Consider the following 19,193-nt stretch of genomic DNA (forward strand, 5'->3'; position numbering starts at 1 on the left):
CCAATCTGAGCAAGCACTAAATCGGGGAAAAGTTGCCTTTGTCACTTTATCCTCCAAATTCTTAGAACACAGAGACATTTCTAATTAAACCATGCCCTGGTCAATGAGTTTATCCCCTTCCTGTGCCCCACTTTCTCCTTTGGCTACTCCCCTAACCTTTTAGGAAACAACAAAACAAAAGCTCTGATTTCAGTTTGGTTTGGGGATGCTTGTGGATTTATTCTCTATTGCAATGGTCGCTCTAATTAAAGTCTTTCTCCTATCTTATGTAAGTGTGCATTTGTTTTTACTTGATATTGGTGTGCAGCTAAGAATGATCCCAGGTGAGTCTGAGCCTCCATAGGTAGGGAATGAAAAGTTGGGGTCCCTTGCATTATCTTCCTGGGAAAAGGTAAAGAGGTCTGCAATGAATAGTTCTCTCTTAAACTTCAACTTTCTAAAGAGAAATGAATTTCTAAATGAAGTTTGAAGCTTGATCTCTAGGAGCCTCTGACTGGGCAAGAAAATTGCTGGCTGAAAAACACCATTGTGCTCACTGCTGGGGCGAAGGGTGTGGGGAGGAGACAGAAGAATGAGGGGTGGGATGGGCGGGGAAAGAAGTGGGAGGTACACCAAGAATTAGTAGAAACCGCGCTTCTGTGGGCGAATACCGGTGGGGGGTAGGGAGAAAGGTGGTCTTAGCCTCTGCACCCCGAGGTCACCAGCGGCGGCAGCCGTGGCCAGAGCAGCAACAGTAACAGCGAGCGGGACGGAGTTAGGACCGCTCGGAGCGCCCAGGTCTCGAGGTAGTATAAGGTTTGCAATCCTTCCACTTGCTGGCAGTTGCAGAAGATCTGCTTTTTAAGTGAAACGTACATGCCACCCCTCCGAGGGCTGCGGCTTCCCTGGGTTGCTTCTTTGCTTCTCCTTTTTCCAGCCCTCGCGCTCACTCTTTAATTTGTCCGCGCCCCTAAGTTTGCAAAGAGCTCGCTGTCGGCGGGGAGAAGGGTCCCGGCCAGGCGCCGCGGGCGGGGGCTGGGAACCCGGGCACCGCAATCCAGAAGCATCGTGGGCCATGTATATTTCATCAAACGGACTTTGGGTGCGTCGCGTCTCGCAGCCATCAACGCTATGTGCAGTGACATTTCTGACTTGAGTGGAGGAATGCGCGAAGGAAGCCCGGGCGAAATTGGTACTAGAGGATCTTCTTGGCGCCAATGCTAATTGTCCTGATTTATGTTCCTTCTGACTAAGCTCAACGTCTTCATCTGAAATAAAATGAAAGCGGTGCCAAGCGGGATAGAACCGCCTGGCCGCTGGTTCTGATCCCTGGGAATCAGGAAGTCGTCCTGCAGCTTAAAAAAAGAAAGAAAGATATAGAAATAGAAAAAAGAAAAAAAAAAATTCCTCAGTAAAAGTTTAAGGCGAGAAGTGGCAGAGGCAGCGGCGCGAGGAGGCGCGGAGAGCCGGCGAGCGGGGGACTGGGCTGGCAAGACCTCCGAAGGCTGCGATTTCATTATTAATATCACTATATTTTTGGAGGGAGAGGCACCTTTCTCATCCTCTCTTCCTCTCCGCCCACCCCTACTCCCTCCCCCTCATCTACCTGTCAAAGTCACTGATCTTTTGCATTTCGGAAGAGGACGTCAACGGGAAGGAATTCCCCCTCTTGGTGCGGGCTCCAAGAGGGGGAGACGCACAGGAGGCTCCCCACCGGGGCGCAAGGCGAAGGTAATTAAGCGACCGGGAGTGGCGTACCGGCGTGGGTTCTGGGTCCGCAGAGTCCTCTCCCGCAGTCTGCCAGGCGCGATTTGGACCGCGGGGCTGTGGCGGCAGCAGGGCGGCGGAGGCTCGGGTTCACACCCCCCAGCCTTCCCGCTCCGCCCGCGCCCCAAGGAGGAAGCTCCGCGGAGCTGCCGCCGCCCGCTGGTGCGCCGCCCGCGGGCTCCGCTGCTGCGGCCGCCGCCCGAGGCGGACCAGGCAGGGCAGGGCCGCCGCCCCGCGCCGTCGGCTAGGCTCCAGCCCGGCGCAAGGGCAAAAGGGCCACACGGTAAGTGCTGCCGGCTTCCCTCTCCTCCTGCAACCCGCGCCTCTAGTCTTTGCCCTGCTCCCCAGGCTTCCTCCCTCCCTCTGGCCCCCCAGTGCCATCCACAGGCGGGAGGGGAGACTCCGGGTGGGCGAGGAACTTTGGAAAGCGCCTTGAGGAGGCAGCGCGCGGAGCCTCTGTGCGCACACACAACCCGCACCCTCTCACACCCACACACAAGTCTTCCCGGGTGTGCGCCCGGAGCAGGTTACGTGTCTGTCTGTTGTATCTTGAGCCCGGGCTCTGGGTCGGTGCCTCTACCCACAGCCTGACAACACACCGCGCTCTCCCTGTCTCACACACCTGACCACACACAACGCTCAGGAGGGCTATTCTTGTTCTTCTTATTTTCTTTCGCCAATTGTCCTCTTTGGGAAAAAGAAACTTGCCCTGTTGCCAGCCCTGTGGAGCTGGTGGCTACACCGAGAGCTTTTGAACTCCCCTTCTTTTAATCTCCTTTATTGGTACGAGATTAAAGCATTACTATCCCACGTTGTGCAGCTGGGGAGAAAGGAAAATTGAAAAGGGAAAGACTAGGTGTAGGAATGCTGTTTGAAATATTTTTTCAGACACTGGTATCACATTAATCAGTTGATGGATTCGGCAAGGGACATTGAGTTGCTCTCTGATATGGATCTGTGGATATCTATATATAATACAAATAATACCGAATATTATTGGGCCCAAAATAACCAATTAAGTGATTCATACAAGAGAAAACTTAGATAAAAAAAGAAACTGCGCCCTCTGCTGTTTATTTTGGTAACCTCACCCGGGCACCATTTTTTTTTTTTTTTTTTTTTTTTTTTTCCAGAAATCCACTTAAGAGTAGGTTGTCATTTTTACAAGGCAAGAGGGGAAAATTCCTAGAGGAGGGATTTCAGAGCAACTTTATTTGGAAAAGTCGCAGGTTGAATTCTTATGGTTGAGTCAGGTGTAGATTTCCAGAGACCAGAGGCTTTCGTTTCCTCTCTTTGGGCAAGGGATAATGGAGCCACTCCTTATGATAACATTTTGTCAATCTTTGGAATGGAAAATTCTGAGTAAGATTCAGAATTTCACCAAACATATGGTGAATCTGGCAGTTGATTTTCTCTAGAAATAAGGCCTCATTTTAGGACTGAAAATACTAAAAGTTATTTTACAGGAATAAAAAAAGTAAGATGTTTCCATCAAATTCATTCATTCAGCTATACTTAGTGGTTAGGATTGTTAGAAAGTTTTCTTTTCGGGGGGAAGGGCAAGTTTTTTCTAACTTATCTACCCTTTAAGGAGTATCTCTAACCTGTGAGAATCAGCAAGCCCACATTTTATTAAGTATTTTGAACTGTCACTTTGAATGCCTTACCTGCCTCCTTTTCTCTTTGGCAAAGGAAAAACAGCTCAATAACTGTCCAGGATTATTTTTGAAGATAAACAACTTTCAGGTTTTTTCATTAAAATGAAATTTTGATCCCTGCTTGTGGATCATCGTGTAAAGAAAAAAAAATGCATCGTGGATTTCACATGCAGTGTTATTCTGGCTTACATATGAAAGGAATATATTTTCTTTTTTGGTTGGCATGAAAAGAAATACATTTAATCACAAAAGGCCATTGTGGGAGCATTCAGGATTTCACGTGTCTGGGTGATTTCTAGTTGATGATATTTCCTATTGTGTATTTTAAGAAGAGTAATCATGAAATTTTTGAAAAGAAACAACTTGTTTCATTTGGACATAAAGCTGTTTTCCTATTAAGATTTTTGTTCTGTCAGCTTTCTCTGGCATTTGGGTTAAAATGATCAGGTGTTTGTTTGTTTGTTTGTTTGTTTTTTCACGATACAAATATATTTTGCAGTTTTCTTTTGCAAATTTGAAATTGGTACAAATACCTGTCTATTTCCATTATTGTTCTGAAAAACATCAGGTGATATATTTAAAAAGTTAAGGCTTTACATAGTTAGTTAATACGTTTTCTCAATAAGGATTTGGAGATGGTTTTCAAATTACCAGAACACCAAGTTACTTGGAAGGAAATAAAATTTCATACAACTTAGGAAACTAATTTTATTTTAATATTGAAAAGTGTGTACACCTGTGTGAAATACAGTGTATTATAGGTACGTTATTTAGTATACTTTCAAAAATAATTTTTATTTTTAGAATCCAGAGTTTTGTTTCAAAACTTTAGATGGGTCTATCTGAGACCTTGGGCCTCTGAATATCCCTGTATGCGAATGAAAGATTCATTGTTCATTTGGTAATTTCTTCTAGGCTTAACTGATTCTGAAATAATTTTATGTATTATCCCATCCATAGACATTCTGCAAAATATGTGCTGATTTCTCTAATCAGTCTTCTCTTGGTGAAAATAGAGACCTTTTGATACTAAAGTGTGTTACTTGGTTTTATTAAGAATCTCATGATAGGCAGTTGCTCATAATCCCCAATCAAGTATGAGTAGAATATGCCAGTGATGTTTCAGTACATGTTAAATTCCTTATATTTTGAGAGCAGTTAATAAAAAGAAGCCATGCTTCCCATTAAGAAGACTAAAAGATGCCTTCTTCACAACAAATATGTGCAAAGAGCATTCAATATATGTTAAAATATCTCATGTAATAAATCTCATTATGATAATGTTGGGAAGCTACTAATTTTGAGAGGTTATAGAATTTGTCTTTTCTTTCCTCTTATTTTTCACTCAGTGGAATATGATTATAATCAATTTTTCTTTTGTTCCTTTCCATTCAGAAACATGCATATTTATAAAATTCTTAATGTCTATAAAGAATGAGTCAATAGCTGTCTATTTCAGGTGCCCCCGAAGAACTGAATATTTATGGAATAAATAGCCTACTACCACCCCCCCCACCTCCTAGTGAGATTATATAATAAAAGGAATGCTGAAAGCCAGATACAGTTAGTAGATTTACTGGCAATATTTTCCTCTCAGTTGATGAAATTGGCAATTACTTTTAGAATACAATTGTTTATCATTTTAACCATTATTACTTTCATTAATACTTTGTAAGGATTTTTTTTTTTTTAATCCTCATGAAGGAAGGGCCTGTGAAATACCTTTTAAAAAGTAAATCCAAGGTGGAAAGAAATTAGATAGAATCTCAGAAAAATATATGTTACGTGTATGCAAAGTCATTTTATAGCCCATTTTATCCCTGATCAATAATATCTATGAACTTGAGGGCCATGACATAATTTTACTTTTTCATTTTTTTTAATCAACTCTCTGAATTTATATACCAATGTTCTACGGAGTACTTGTGGCTTATTAACGGGTATTTTTATCAAAGAGGGCTTCTTAGTTTTTCAGTTCTTAGAGATGATGGCATTATTTGATTACAGTGAGTTCCCAAGGTTGGCAAAGTAAGAACTAGAGCTGGGACAGCCCAGAGCTCTTCTGAAGCTGTCCTTATTTAGGTGATTCAGACACTTGAGACAAATTCAAAAGCCATATTACTTGGCAATTAGTTCAGCTATGGGCTAGAAGGGATACCTTCAGTGTATTAAGTCCCCAAATATGTCATTGACTGTCCTTCTCATAATCGGTTTGCCTAGCTATTTGCTACAACGACCTAGCTTTTAAGAAGCTATTGGTATTTTTAACCTGGTGGAAAACATGGCCAGATGGGAACCAGAACCATTAGGTAATAGAGGTCATGGCGTAAATCATATTCTATTTGTACATCATTTTATTTTCTTTGAAAACTCCATAATTATGCTTTAATAGCACCTTTCTGATTTTCACAGAGGTTTCTTTTCCATTTTGTGCCATGGAGGCTCATAGATTTAAATTCTTACTAATTTGAAGTTAAAATGACTTTCTTTGATGTGTGGGGCACTGTAAAGAGACCCTGAAATGAAGGATACATAGTAAAAGAGGCTACAAATGCAAAAATTAGAATAAAAAAAGGATAATTATTTTAAAAAACATCTCAGTGACCCTCTGTCCCTGATCTGTAATATGCTGTGGTCAATATCTTTTTCTGTGTCAATGGGAGCTCATTAAATGTAAATTCTGCAGACTGACTGAGCCGTGCCATATTAGTGCTTGCCAAAGCTTGACATTTTTAATACATTAATAATATGTCTGTAATGTAATGGAAAACTATTAATCACAACTGGTTATGTGCCAGAAATTTAAGCTATAATTGGCTGCTTCTTGTCAAGAATGTCTGTCGCACAGTCCTGCAACTGCCTAATATTCAAATATCTTGCACTCCTCTGCATTTTTCCTTGTCAGTTCTCTAAATTCGATCAGTGGTGTAGTCCATAATTCTGTGTAATGACCATCATTGTAATTCTGGTATAATTTAATGAAAATTTGTTATATTGGGAATAATGTTGTGTTAGGATATAGTAACAGGTCAACATACATTTCCTTAGTATCCAGATTTTTTATATACAAATGTATGGTCACTATATTTTGAAGTCGAAGTAAAGCAAAATGTGGATGAAGACAAACTAAACAAGAATAAGTGGATTTAGGGAATTATATCGGTTAAGAAAAGTGAAGACTAATCTCAGGGATCATCCAAATATATACTTGAAGTCATAGTCTTGAAATAATATTATGAATTAACACATAAGACTCACTCAGTTCAGATTCAAAGCAGTTGGTTCCAAGTCTTCAAGACTGTATTGTTCTTGATAAATTGCTGTATATTTGAAAAGATGAATTGAAGTTGATAATTTCTGACCTAGTAGATTTTTCACTGTTCACTACCCTCACGCTTAAAAGCATATGTTTCCTCTTATAATAGTAAACATGATTGAAAAATGCATTCAGAAAATGTGGATATATGTCATTTTAACATCTTTTCAGATTATTAATTGTCAAAGTGTTGGATGTTTCTGAAAATATAAACTTAAAATTACTAATGAGTCTGAACAAAGCAGAAGGCTGTAAGAGCCACAACCCATGCTCCTCTGTGATTTTGTTTCTTTTTAGCCTAACATTTCAAAGTGTTCTCAGTACAGTAAAGTCTTTACATTACAAGGAAGAGGCAGATTCAATCTTAGTTTATACATGTTTAGACACACTGTTAATTATTGCTTCATAGAACTGAAATATTCAACACTTTCCCTAATAGAAAATATCACAAATTGCAGCTGTATGATAACATTTTATGAATCGAATATAATGAAAATTGCACTTGCATCCATAAAGCAATTATTATAAATTACTTTGCTATGGAAACACAATTCAACCATCTGTTGGCATTTCATAGTCTCTGTGGCTTAGTTCATTTAAAAATGGTGCATTATTTAAATATAGTGAATTCCTTTATAAGATTGTTTGAAGATAGTGAACTGCCATATTTAAACCATTTAATGTGTATTGGAGGGTCTATAGTGGAACTTTCCAAAGCTATACATTTGTTTTTGTCCTTTTTGAATCATTTAAGAAATAGTGAATAATTTAGACTATGAATATGAATCAAATAATTAATAAAGTACACTTGCTTTCAACACCTGGATTCAAATGTTAGCATTTGTTTAGATGTGGATAGTGGTATCCAGAGAGAAGAGTTGCCAGTTAAACTCCTCGATGAGTTGTATCTGAAGTTAAGTTGGTGTCATTATCAGTCTACCAAAAGTACTTTTAAACGGTAATTTTTATTTTCTCTTAGAAATAGTGCCGTATTATTCTGCTTCATGGCCTGTTAACTCATTCTCAGCTATTTTTATATGTGCATTTTAAATTGTGCATTTTACTACAGAGCTTTACTTTTAAAGCAGCATATAATATTCGCCTTTGGGACAAATTCTCTTCTGTTACAGAAAGTAACTGGAAATGCAGATGTAATGCCTATAAAAAGATGTAAGAAAACAGAAAATTTCTATGAAAGGAAGATTTGCTCCTTTGGTTTTATTTATTTATTTATTTTTTCAGAGAGTCAAGTTATCTTTATCAGTAAATGCAACTAAACAATAGAGGCTAAATTCTTCCAATATAATGAGCAAATCCAAAGGGACAGGCTGGTGCCAACAATGCTAGTTTTCACTCTCACTAACAAAAGCTAAGAAATGTACAAGGAACTTGGAGATTCTTAGGGTCTCTTTGCCAAGAGACAAAAGGCATACAAGTAGTTGTCATTTCTTTGTCATTGTTATAAAAGCATTCATTTCCCTCATTGTTCGCTTGGAAGATTTTCTAGTAGTGCAATATATGAGAAATGTTTAAATCTAGCAGCTTGCTTTCAGTTTAGTTTAGATGGAAATAATTTTGAAGTGAAAACCTGTAACTCACCTGGAATACACACATCTCTCTTTGCTATGGAAGAGTTAAATTCTTCATATCATATCTCCCCTATGTGAATGATTTCCCTGGTTTACTCATTCTAGCAAAGCAGCTGAGTAAAGGTTATCCAGATTATACCAATTTGCTTGATATTGCATCAAACCTCCAAAATGTCAACATATCATGCATTTCATAATGTATTGACTCTGGGACAATAACTCTTACTCTTATTGTTTCTCAAAGGGTGTTGGTGCCAGAAGAAAAGAATGATTGATGGGAAACAGACACCAGATGATAGATGCACATCCTTTTGCTTCCGATACTGATATCTCAGCGGCGCCTGGGCAGCCCTTGTGAACTGTGAGCATTGAGGATCACTCAGGGTTATCGGATGTACAATGGGAGAGCCATCACTTTGCTAAATTATTATCTGCTATTGGACATCTTTTACAAAAACAAAACTCGATATGTTCTAGGACGAAGAAAATGCTCCAAGTTGCTGTTAATGCCTAACACACAAGTATGTTAGGCTTCCACCAAAGTCCTCAATATACCTGAACATGCACAGTATCCTAATCCTTCACATCTGATTTTGGATTCTGCTTTTGAGGTCTCATCCTCTTTTTTCTTTTCTTTTCTTTTCTTTCTTTTTTTTTTTTTTTAAATATACAGACCTATCTACATAAAGACATATAAATATATAAATACAAGTATATATAAACACATGTATATGTAAAATAGACAAAGATTACAGATAAACCAGGAAGATTGCAAAGAATTTAGAGATGTATTTGTCAAGATTCCTGTCCATTCATGCCCTTTGGGTTACAGTGTCTTCGGTGATGCAGCCCTACCCTTTGGTGTGGGGACATTATGATGTGTGTAAGACTCAGATATACACAGAAGAAGGCAAAGTTTGGGATTACATGGCCTGTCAACCAGAATCCACAGACATGACAAAATACCTGAAAGTGAAACTGGATCCTCCGGATATTACCTGTGGAGACCCTCCTGAGTCCTTCTGTGCAATGGTGAGGAAACTCTTCTGAATAGAATATTTCTCCTAAAGGGGTTGAATCTCATGTGCATATGAATGTGGTGAATGTGAAGGCTCCATTCACACAGAGCTGAATCCGCAGGTGGCAGATTGTGTTACCAGGCTAATCATGCTCCATGGAGGTTTGTACTACCTGGAGCTACAATTTGCACAGTGTAATCGATGCACTAGAACTTTCTGCTTTCAATTGAAGGTTAAGTTTCAGATGGAGGTTGGGAATATGATTAGATCGTATGTGTTACGTTAAGGATAAAATCCATTGGCAAACATTAAAAATGCAAAGGTCTCTTTACACTCATATATGAAGCCAGCCCCAGGTTCCATGGTTCCAGGTTAGATTAGCTCTTCTGGTTTCCTTCATTAGAAAGCTGCTATGATTTGAAGTCCTTGGTTAGGAGACCAGTGAAAAGAAAAGCAGAGGAGAGAGAGAGAGACTAAAGTCTCCCAAGATGCTTTTCCAGAAAAGCCTTATTTGCCAACTCATGCAGTCCCTTATATCTAGGGATCACAGTTTTCTGTGGATATTTTAAAGGTGAATGTTGGAAAACATATTTGCTGAAAATAATGACCTGAGTCATACAAATTCAGATACTCTCCTTTTGATAAGCAGAGTTACAAAATTTATTGTTCTTATGGTGTCTTTTTTCTGGGTGGAAAGTTAAATACTACGTGAAAGATAGCTTTGGAGTAAGATACTGAATTTCCACTAAGGACATAGTTCAAAGTATACCTATAACATAGTAATAAAGAGATTGATGGTTAAAATGGTGTCAGTTAATGTGCTAAGGAATTCAGATGCCGTGTTCATTTGTTTTAGGTTGTTGTTTTCTTATCATAGATGGTCTTTATTTGATACAAGAGCTATGATCCCATTTTTCTCCATGTAATAGATAGAATCGTATGGCAGATTTTAATAGTATTCTTACCTGACTTTATTATCTTGAATCTGGCCTGGCATTTTCAGGATAGTGAAACTATTAATCAAAGTAGCATCTGCTCACAGTCCCCAGTGACTTAAATTAGCATAAGATCATCTTAGCCTGAGCACTATAGAAAAGGTTTTGTAACAGGAAACAATTTTGAGCAATAAAGAGTGTTTTCACCTAAAAGCTAAGGGCTTGCCATTTTTCAGAAGTGCCTTTGGGGACTGGTTTGAATTATAGTCTAAACCTGATTTTGTGGAGAGTGAGAAAAAGAGCCTGGCTATTAGGTGTCACTATGACTAAAGTGCCCTGAAAGACTAAATATTTCAAAAAGAGGACCCGTCTCTTTGGGAAGCAGGTATGTACTTGGCAAAGAAGTTACATTTTAGAAACCACAGGCTTCTGGAGAAGTATATTCAAACACTTTAGTAAAACTATAATAAATCTGTAAAAGAGCAGGTACGTTTGTTGACTTTATATAAGGTCTTTAATAATTTCTCATGAAAGGTCAAATATAAGGTCTCATTTCAAATCTGGGATGAAATTGCTGTTCAGGCAATAGGTTGTGCAATCTTCTACTCCTAGCATGGGACAACTTCTGGGCCAACTTTTCGTATTATTAAGAGCACTGTAGCTCTCTATATTGGTTTGCATGACGCTTACAACAATATACCTCTTCTAGGATTGTTTAATAATTTACAGATCCAAGTAAAATAGCAAACGTCTTTTTTAGGGTGTCATTTCTGCTTGCACAAGTCCTGTATGATGTGTTCAAGGTGTGATTTATATGTGCAGCTTCCCTGGTCTCAGCCTCTGGCCAGAGTGTGCTTGCTCAGCACTGCTGCTGTCCATCATGATGAGGGTGTACCTAGCATGCCTCTTTCTCCCGTGATAAGAGGAAAGGGCACATTAACAGGACTTCCCCTGCTGCTTTACACAGAGACATGGCCTAAGGTTTTAAAACAAAATAATTCTCTACTTGTCTAGTGATTAAGCCATGTTGGAGGCTAAATTGGAAAAAAAAAAAAAAAAAGGATTAAAATGATGTCCTTCAGCTGGCCTTCAGGACAGTAAGATGAATACTTTGTGAAAACTCCACAGAACAGTGTCAGAAGCCTTGGTGGATTTAAAATTGTCATTAGGTTTTATAGTTTTCCAAGAGAGAGTGTAAGGTTTTTGAGATTTTACCTATCAATCCTTAATTTTTAGTCCTTAATTAGTATATGATTAGCTCAGTAGATTTAATAATCTCACCTTTAAATTGCACACTTTCAGATATCTATGTGCATATTATATGCAAAGTCAGTGATAATGGCCTAGTATAGCAACACTTCTATCTGTGTTTTGGATTTTCCATAAAACTCTTTAGTTTAAGGGTTTCTGACACAAGGCTGTAAAACTGACTTGGGATACTGTCATATCAGACCTTTTTAGGTGCTCCTTAGCCGAAGGTCTAATGGGGATCCATAAATGCATTTGTGTTATGACTTACATGTTCTCCCCTCCTTGACACTTGCTTCCGCTGAGCTATATTCCCAGCCCAACACTTGCATCCATACCTGTTCCCTCCAAGTCATTATAGCCTATTACATCAGGGTAGCTGCCAGATAAGCAGAATCACTACTTAGTCCCTATATGTAAATGTTTGCTGCAAAACGATTTCACTTGCTTAGCTAGTGACACCCTTATTAGCTATGACTATAGCATTGTTGAGCGCCAAGAGGACATGAGGTCTTAGAAATGCCTTATAATTCCCATAGCTGATTTGTTTAATATAAAATTAAAGCTCATTGGCATTGCATTCGGTTTGTGTTGCTTCTTTTTGCATTTGCTCCATCACTATATGCCAGTGACTATCCATGAACTTTGCATTCATTTTAATATAGAGTGAAATTTTAGAAGAGAAACATGTGATTCCATTTTATAATAGATCTTTGCTTATTAACCTGAATGACATAGTTCATAAATCATCAATGTCGAGTAATTAAAAATGTATGTATTCATTGTCCAAGCATTTGTAGACATTAGTTTTCTGGGAGAATTAAGGAGATAGTAGAATAAGGGGATACTATATGTATTAATTATATATTTTGAAAACTATATATTTTCTTCTCAATTAATTATATATTTTTTTAAGTTGATAATGGCTTCAGAAAAATCTCTGCTTTTGCCAGGGGGGAAAAATCTGAAAGGAAGAGGAGGACTAACCATTTTTGATTTTTAGTCTGGGACAACATGTTTGTGTAAATCCTGTTCTTTCAGCCACATTATAAGCTTCAGGTAGCAGATCTTCGTCAGGAAACAGATCATTCAGTGACCAGAATTTGTTTCAGTTTGCATATAGAGCAGGTAGAATGATCTGAACCCATGTGCAAAGCTGAAGTGACAAGGCAAGGCTCTGACTTGTTATTTGTGTTTAGACAAACTTAGCTGTCATCCTTCCTTGCAACACCCCAGTGGCTTAAAAATGGCAAAATTATCTGCAATTATCTCCAGTCTGCAGCTAATTTTCTGGATAAGTTAAACAAAAGCTTTGAAAGAAGCCTACAGACGGAAGTCATGTGCATGTGTACAATTTATGGTGCAGAATTGCTGATGACAGTAGAAATGGGAGCCCTTCAGTGCTGCCATGGATTTCAGAGCCAATCAAAACTAAATTAAGAAACCAAGATTATTAAAAAGTCTTCTGTGCATGTAATTTTGGCATAATATTATGAGGTGGACATTAAATGTTCCCCTTGGAGACTTTCAGCATCATTAATGCAGCACGCCTTTAATTACAAGCAGACCCATATTAGTAAAAAAATGGAGAAAATAAAGTACTCTAAGGTGTAGTTAGCAATGCCCTCATTATGTTTACTGAAATAATTAAAAGGAAGGGTATAATTTTTCTAAATAAAATGTCAGAATTTGAAATGAAAATGGATTTTCTGTAGGAAATTTACTAATGTGTGCTGTGCTCTTGATAGGCATTTATTCAAGTACCTTAATAGGCCTATTAATGATCGTTCCATATTGTGCTATTTCAAAATAGACTCCTATTAAGAAAAAGAATCTTTAATTACTGCAAGCATTGTGGATAGAGCACATTTTATTAAGTTCAAATGAAATTTATAAAAGTCCTAGAAAGCCTTTGTGTTTTAGGACTTCAAAGGACCCTGTGAGTGAGTGGTAACGCACAGTCTCTCAGGGCCATCCATAACTTAAATTCTGACTTGACATCGTCTCAGGTTGCCATCTGGTGGCTATCAGGTGGCCTTTGAGAAATTAATTTGATAAACTTGGTTACATTTTTAGTGACAAGGGATTAATATCAATTTCCCAAAAACTGGAAATGACATTGACTTACATAATAATTGAATAATCTTAAAAATACACTCTGTTCACATGAAACATAATTTGATAAATGAATGAAGTTTTAATAACAGTGACATCTTTCATTTGAACTGATTTATCCCTTAATTATGCCAGAATGGAATTTTTAAAAACCTTCAGTTCTTTCATTATTAACATTTCATTATTATTAGTTCATTATTTAGACTTATTTCTTAGGAAAGTTTAATTCATGTTTGTAATGAATTAAGTTCCACTGAGATCAATCTTTCTGATTTATCACTACATCCAGTAAATCTTTGTTGAGAAGCCTATAATAACTCTGTGTTATCTATTGCATTAAGTGTAAAGTACTCTACGGCTTTTTAAATCTGAGTGCATGAAGCCTTATTTTCTAATTCTTTCCATTAGGACCCTATGACATCTCTAGGGTACTTAGGGCTGACAAATCTGGAAGGGAACTACTGGATTTGGGTTGAAGCTTCGTTGGCATAGCATGCATGATTTATGGGGGTGGTCCTGAGATGGAATTCTTAAAAATTATGCCAGGAGTAACAAACTGTAAACTATCTCATGTCATTTGTTGTTCCAGGTAGTATTTTCTGAATGCACAAGTGTTCTTGTCTCCGAAGAGCTAATGCTTCACGGGTAGAATTCCAGAAGGCTGTGTACAAATAAAGTGAACAATCAGTATAGAACTTGCAAAACCTAGCGGCAGTAGTGAGAATCAAATTTAAATGATATATGCCCACTTCTGCCAAAGGAAGTAGAGTCCTGAGCAAAACTAATACAAAGTAGTATGTACTGGAGAACAAAAGGACAGAGAAGAGCAGCACTCAGAATTTTAAGGCAACACCTTATTTTGCAGCATGTCAAAGGGCCACTTGGAAAATGCTGTGTGCTAGCTGAGTGCCTAATGTTAAACAGTGTCAGAATACAAGCAGGGAGAATGCTGGGTGGGACAGATGAGTGCCTGCAGCATTGAAATGACAGTCTGGTGACCTGGTAAATGATAGGCCTTCTTATACATTTCTTATACATAACAGGAGGGGGAGGACAAAATCCCAGAAAACTGACAAGTTTCACATACTCACATACATATATATATATATATATATATATATATATATATATACACACACACACATACATATGTATATATATATGTATATATCTTAATTTAAGAGATTCTGGAAGATGCTGGGTAAAATAACCCATGGCTCATCCACATGTAGCTTAGATTTCACACAAAGATTAGCAAAAGTTAAAAGTGAAACATGACACTTCCTTGTGGTAGACCACTTTGAGTTGCCTCTTTCAGTCCCCAAGAGATAATCCTATCTGCTTTTAATCTAAAGGAACATCGCCTGAGAAGAGTGAGAAGCGTAGTCCTACAATAGCATGATTTATCCACATGCTGTTGGGGACTCTGGGGCCTAATCTCCAGATTGCATCCTTCCAGGTGTAACTCAACTTATTTTCTGTGTACACCTCCTGCCAATTTCAACTGATAGCCTTTTTAATTCTTTCTGCTCTATCATCCATCTCTTTCTTTATATTTATACATCTATCTAATGATATATAAATGGAGATAGATAAAGAGTAGTCTTACCTATACTCCATCATTTTCCACCTTAATGCATCTTACTGTTTGATGTGCTCACATACACATTTGTTTCAGGTCTTTTTTATATTTTGACTCTTAACTGAACTACCACCATTCTTTAAATGAGATATTATGTGAGAATATATATGCTGACATATAATCCAAATTCAGCAGAGACTATACATTTTATTGCTTTTATTCCTCATAGGATTTAATATCCTGCTAGGCAACATGATGACATGGTTTTAGCTGATTAATTAATCAATTAATTGAATACAGTATTTTATTAAAAGAATGTTTTCTATTTCTTGATAAATATTATCATAAATCCAATGGTTTTTTCCCCTGTAAATTTAAAAAAAATGAAAAAAAATATGTAGCTATTATGTTTGAGTTGCTCATGATGATGTTCTCAAAAGGGAGACAGTAGAGACAGAATCTACTCTGAGTTCTGATACTGAAAGTATCTTCCCATCTGTTTAAACTATGTATGAAGATTATTTTCCATTTGTAATGGAATCCTTTATAACTTTTTTTCTGAGATGGAATTCTCATTTATTATAAATAACTTTGAAGATATTTAAAAACAACACAACATCAGAATCATTTTGCAACATCTCTAACAAGTGTCTCTCCCTAAGTACAACACATATTCTGTTTTACAAAATTGAAATCATATCACATACTTTTTTTACCAATTGTCTTCATTTACTACTATGTTTTTGCATTTATTTCTCATATATTATTCAAAATATGATTTTAATAGTTGTAAAAATTCAATTATGTGAATTTGTAGTATTGTTTTTATTTTCTCACTTAGACAACTTGATGTTGTTTCCATGATTTTGGCCATTGGTCAATGGTAGGATGAACAAATATCAGGATAGTGTTCTTTCACTAAACAGATTCTTCATCTCCCACATATTAAATGAATATGATTTTAGGATGTTCAGCTCATTGTGTTATTGAGTTGAGGCTGAACGGTAGAGCTATACTGTGCTCAGGGATAGAATTTCAACTGAATGGAATGGACAGTCTTGATATCGGTCACGGAGGAAGAAGTATCATGGGAGTTAGTCAGATCCTTCTCTCTAGGTCTTTCTTCATTTTGTCTAGGCTTGAGAGTCATTTTAGAGGTAGAAGGAATACAGCTTTGTCTATATGGTGGAGGGTCAAGTCAGGAGGCCTCTTTGGGAACAAAAAGTTGAAAATGAGTAAATCACACCTTGTAAACTACACCTGTGGCTTTAAAATTGCTTTAAATAAACCCACAGAAAGAAACACATTTTAGTTTGAAACTCAGTAAATATACACATATCCGTACAGACAACCAGAACAAAAACTTCACAAAACAGGACTTTCCCTTTCTATATGATGTGTTGTCTGGTTTTTTTGTTTTTTGTTTTTTTTCCTTTCTTTACATTCCTTTCTCTTGTTTAACAAATGATGAAAAATAATATATTGATTGTGACACATGAATTATATGTCCCATTGTTTTGAAACTTGCATAAAAGGGAAAATACTATACATACCATCGTATAATTTCCTTTTTTAAAACTCAAAATTGTTTTTGAGATTCACTGTTGTGTAGTGTTCTATCGTGTGGGTATTTCTTCAACCAGTCAAGACGTTTCAGGTTTTTTTGTTTTTATACCTTAAGGTCTTGACTAGTGACGTCAAATTGCCCACTATGACAATTTACCCATCCACCAGTATGCCATGCAAATGTGTGAGTCAATAGGTCTACATCAACACTGGAAAATATTTTCAAATTTTCTTCAAATATAGGGTTTTATCACATAAATGAGAATATGTAGTTTGCCAAAAAAGATAAGGATTAAATTATTCTTATTCCCATCACTCTTTCAGATAAGGTTTTAATTTTAAAAATTGACATTGATAAAAGGATATATATAGAGGTGAAAATGGAATTTCATTTTTAATAGAAGTTTGCATTTGCTTATAGAAGTTGTTGATTTTTGGTATTTCTTGACTGTTTACATTTCTTTATCTCTAAATGTAGTAGCTTTATTCCTTTGTACTTTTTACCCCTTTCCTAATTTTTCTACTGAAGCCACCAATTAAAAAACAAATATGTAAATTTGTACTTATTACGCGAACTTCATTTTTTGTTAGTTTAATCAACATAAACATCCTTTGGGCCTGAAGAGATCGTATTTCAGAGACTTTTCCACACCATTCATGTTGTGGAAATGGTATGTATTCCTGCCCTGAATTTGAGTGGCAGGAAGCCATAGTCTTGGGGCTAGAAAAGGTTCATCTGAGAGCCCACTTTTATGTCTTTTGTTCCTAATTTACAAACTTTGAAAAGTTGTTATTTACCCTCAAGTAAAGTTTCCATTTTCACTTAGAATCAGTGCTTTTGAAAACAATTGAATACTGAAGCACATTCTTTGTATAGAGCTAGTGGTATGAAATCTACTTTGGTAGATTGGTTGACAGACCAGTGGGCAGACTGTTTTCATGTGCTAGTTTTAAACTTCAGATTTTCTTCTCTTACATTAGGAGAAAATGATGGAAGCTGTTTTACAAGCATAATATTGGAAAAGAAGTTACTGAGATTGGCAGGTTGTAAGTTTCTTCTCATCTTGCTGGGAATAGATAGATTCACATAGTATCTGTTTCATGAAAATTAAATATGTGAGCTGAGAAAAAAAAAAAAAAAAACAGAATTGGTTTTCATTCTTTGACCTACTTTGGAGCTGACTTCTGAAATATTAAATGAGGAATTGAACTGGGTATTGCTCCAGTACAAAGAAATAGCCCTTTTGTTCCAGAAGGATACTGTCTGTTGAGGGGCCCTGCTGCTGATACTATCATCAGGTCATGTCTGCACAATGATTTTTTAGCATCACATGTAACTTTTTGTTTTTTTTTCTGTTGATTCCTTTCCTTCTTGGAAATGATAAAATGGAGGAATCAAATATCCTTACAAACAACTTCCAAGCATGGTCTAAACATTAATCTTGTGTTTCAGCAGTGTTGTTAAGATTCCTCTATATTGATTTGTATGAGGGGAGAATTCATAAATAGGTAGAAAAGATTGGTCAAGAGTGAGGAATATGAAACCTGCCGAGAAGTTAGAAGACTATTCTAGAAAAAGAATTCTGTATTTCAAGGGAAGATATTTTAGTGTGTGCATAGGTGCCAGAAGACATGAGTGTGGGATGTGTTAAACTAAAAATTGTCTGCCAGACGAGGAGAGCTGAGATTTGTGGGTCATGTGAAGGTTAAACCAGAGGTCCTAAATCTTTTTGAAATTGACATTCAAAAGTTGTAGATTGATTTGTGGGTCAGGGTAGACTGAGGCCATTTACATTATGGATCATCTGCGGGTTCTCTTCACGGAAGAAGAGAACCAACCTGTTGTGGTCTGCACAGGTTACACAAGAGGACATGTGCATGGTAGAGAGAAAATGAGCTGGTGGCCAATGTTAATCTGAGGTTGGTTGTAGATTTCTAGACCACTACATATGGAATTTGATTTCAAAGTTTAGAAAGTCAAATCTCACATGAGGTGTTAGGGAACATTCTCATCATTGTATCTACAATGTGGTGCAGAATAATGTTCTATTTAGCCATCACATTAGTCAGTACTTTTAGAGTGCTTAATATGGTATAAGACGTACATAGAACTTACTGTATGTTTGCTGAATTGGATTCATGTCATATTTTTTTTTACAAATAATACTTGTAGTTGATGTTTGTGAAGAACTTACATTTTGCCATGTGTTGTATTAAATGCTTGTTGGTTCTTGTTATCTCAATTCTATCATTATTCTTATTTACCAGGTGAAGTAGTTGAGGCATGAGGTTGAGTAAATTTTGCAATTTGTAGTAGAAACAAGATAAATCCAGGTAGTCAGATACCTATGTCCTGCACTTACTCTATTCCCCTCTGATTTTATTTGTAACGTGTGAGCACCATTTTAAAAATCACATT

At 37.1% G+C, this 19,193-nt stretch overlaps 2 protein-coding genes across 8 annotated transcripts in view; one reads left to right on the plus strand and one right to left on the minus strand.

Annotated features, from left to right (window-relative positions):
• Window positions 1–840: 840 nt before the first annotated feature.
• LOC306664931 (uncharacterized protein) lies at window positions 841–8,334 on the minus strand (the record flags this gene model as incomplete). Its single annotated transcript, XM_079146088.1, has 3 exons — window positions 841–1,334; window positions 1,738–1,990; window positions 8,320–8,334. 3 exons carry the CDS (start codon window positions 8,332–8,334, stop codon window positions 841–843), a joined length of 762 nt encoding a protein of 253 aa, XP_079002214.1.
• NTNG1 (netrin G1) overlaps window positions 1,329–19,193 on the plus strand; it is a 408,943-nt gene continuing 391,078 nt past the window's right edge. For 6 of the 7 annotated variants that reach the window (XM_079132939.1, XM_079132936.1, XM_079132937.1 and 3 more), the window contains exons 1-2: window positions 1,329–1,710; window positions 8,554–9,341. In XM_079132939.1, coding sequence (XP_078989065.1) covers window positions 9,096–9,341 — 246 coding nt within the window. In that variant the 5' untranslated portion in view covers window positions 1,329–1,710; window positions 8,554–9,095. Of the gene's footprint in view, window positions 1,711–1,903; window positions 2,030–8,553; window positions 9,342–19,193 lie in introns of those variants that run through there. The other variant, XM_079132934.1, reaches the window with a different exon arrangement.

Source organism: Sciurus vulgaris (assembly GCF_902686455.1).
Source record: "Sciurus vulgaris genome assembly, chromosome: 1".
In the NCBI taxonomy this organism is placed as follows: Eukaryota; Metazoa; Chordata; class Mammalia; order Rodentia; family Sciuridae; genus Sciurus; species Sciurus vulgaris.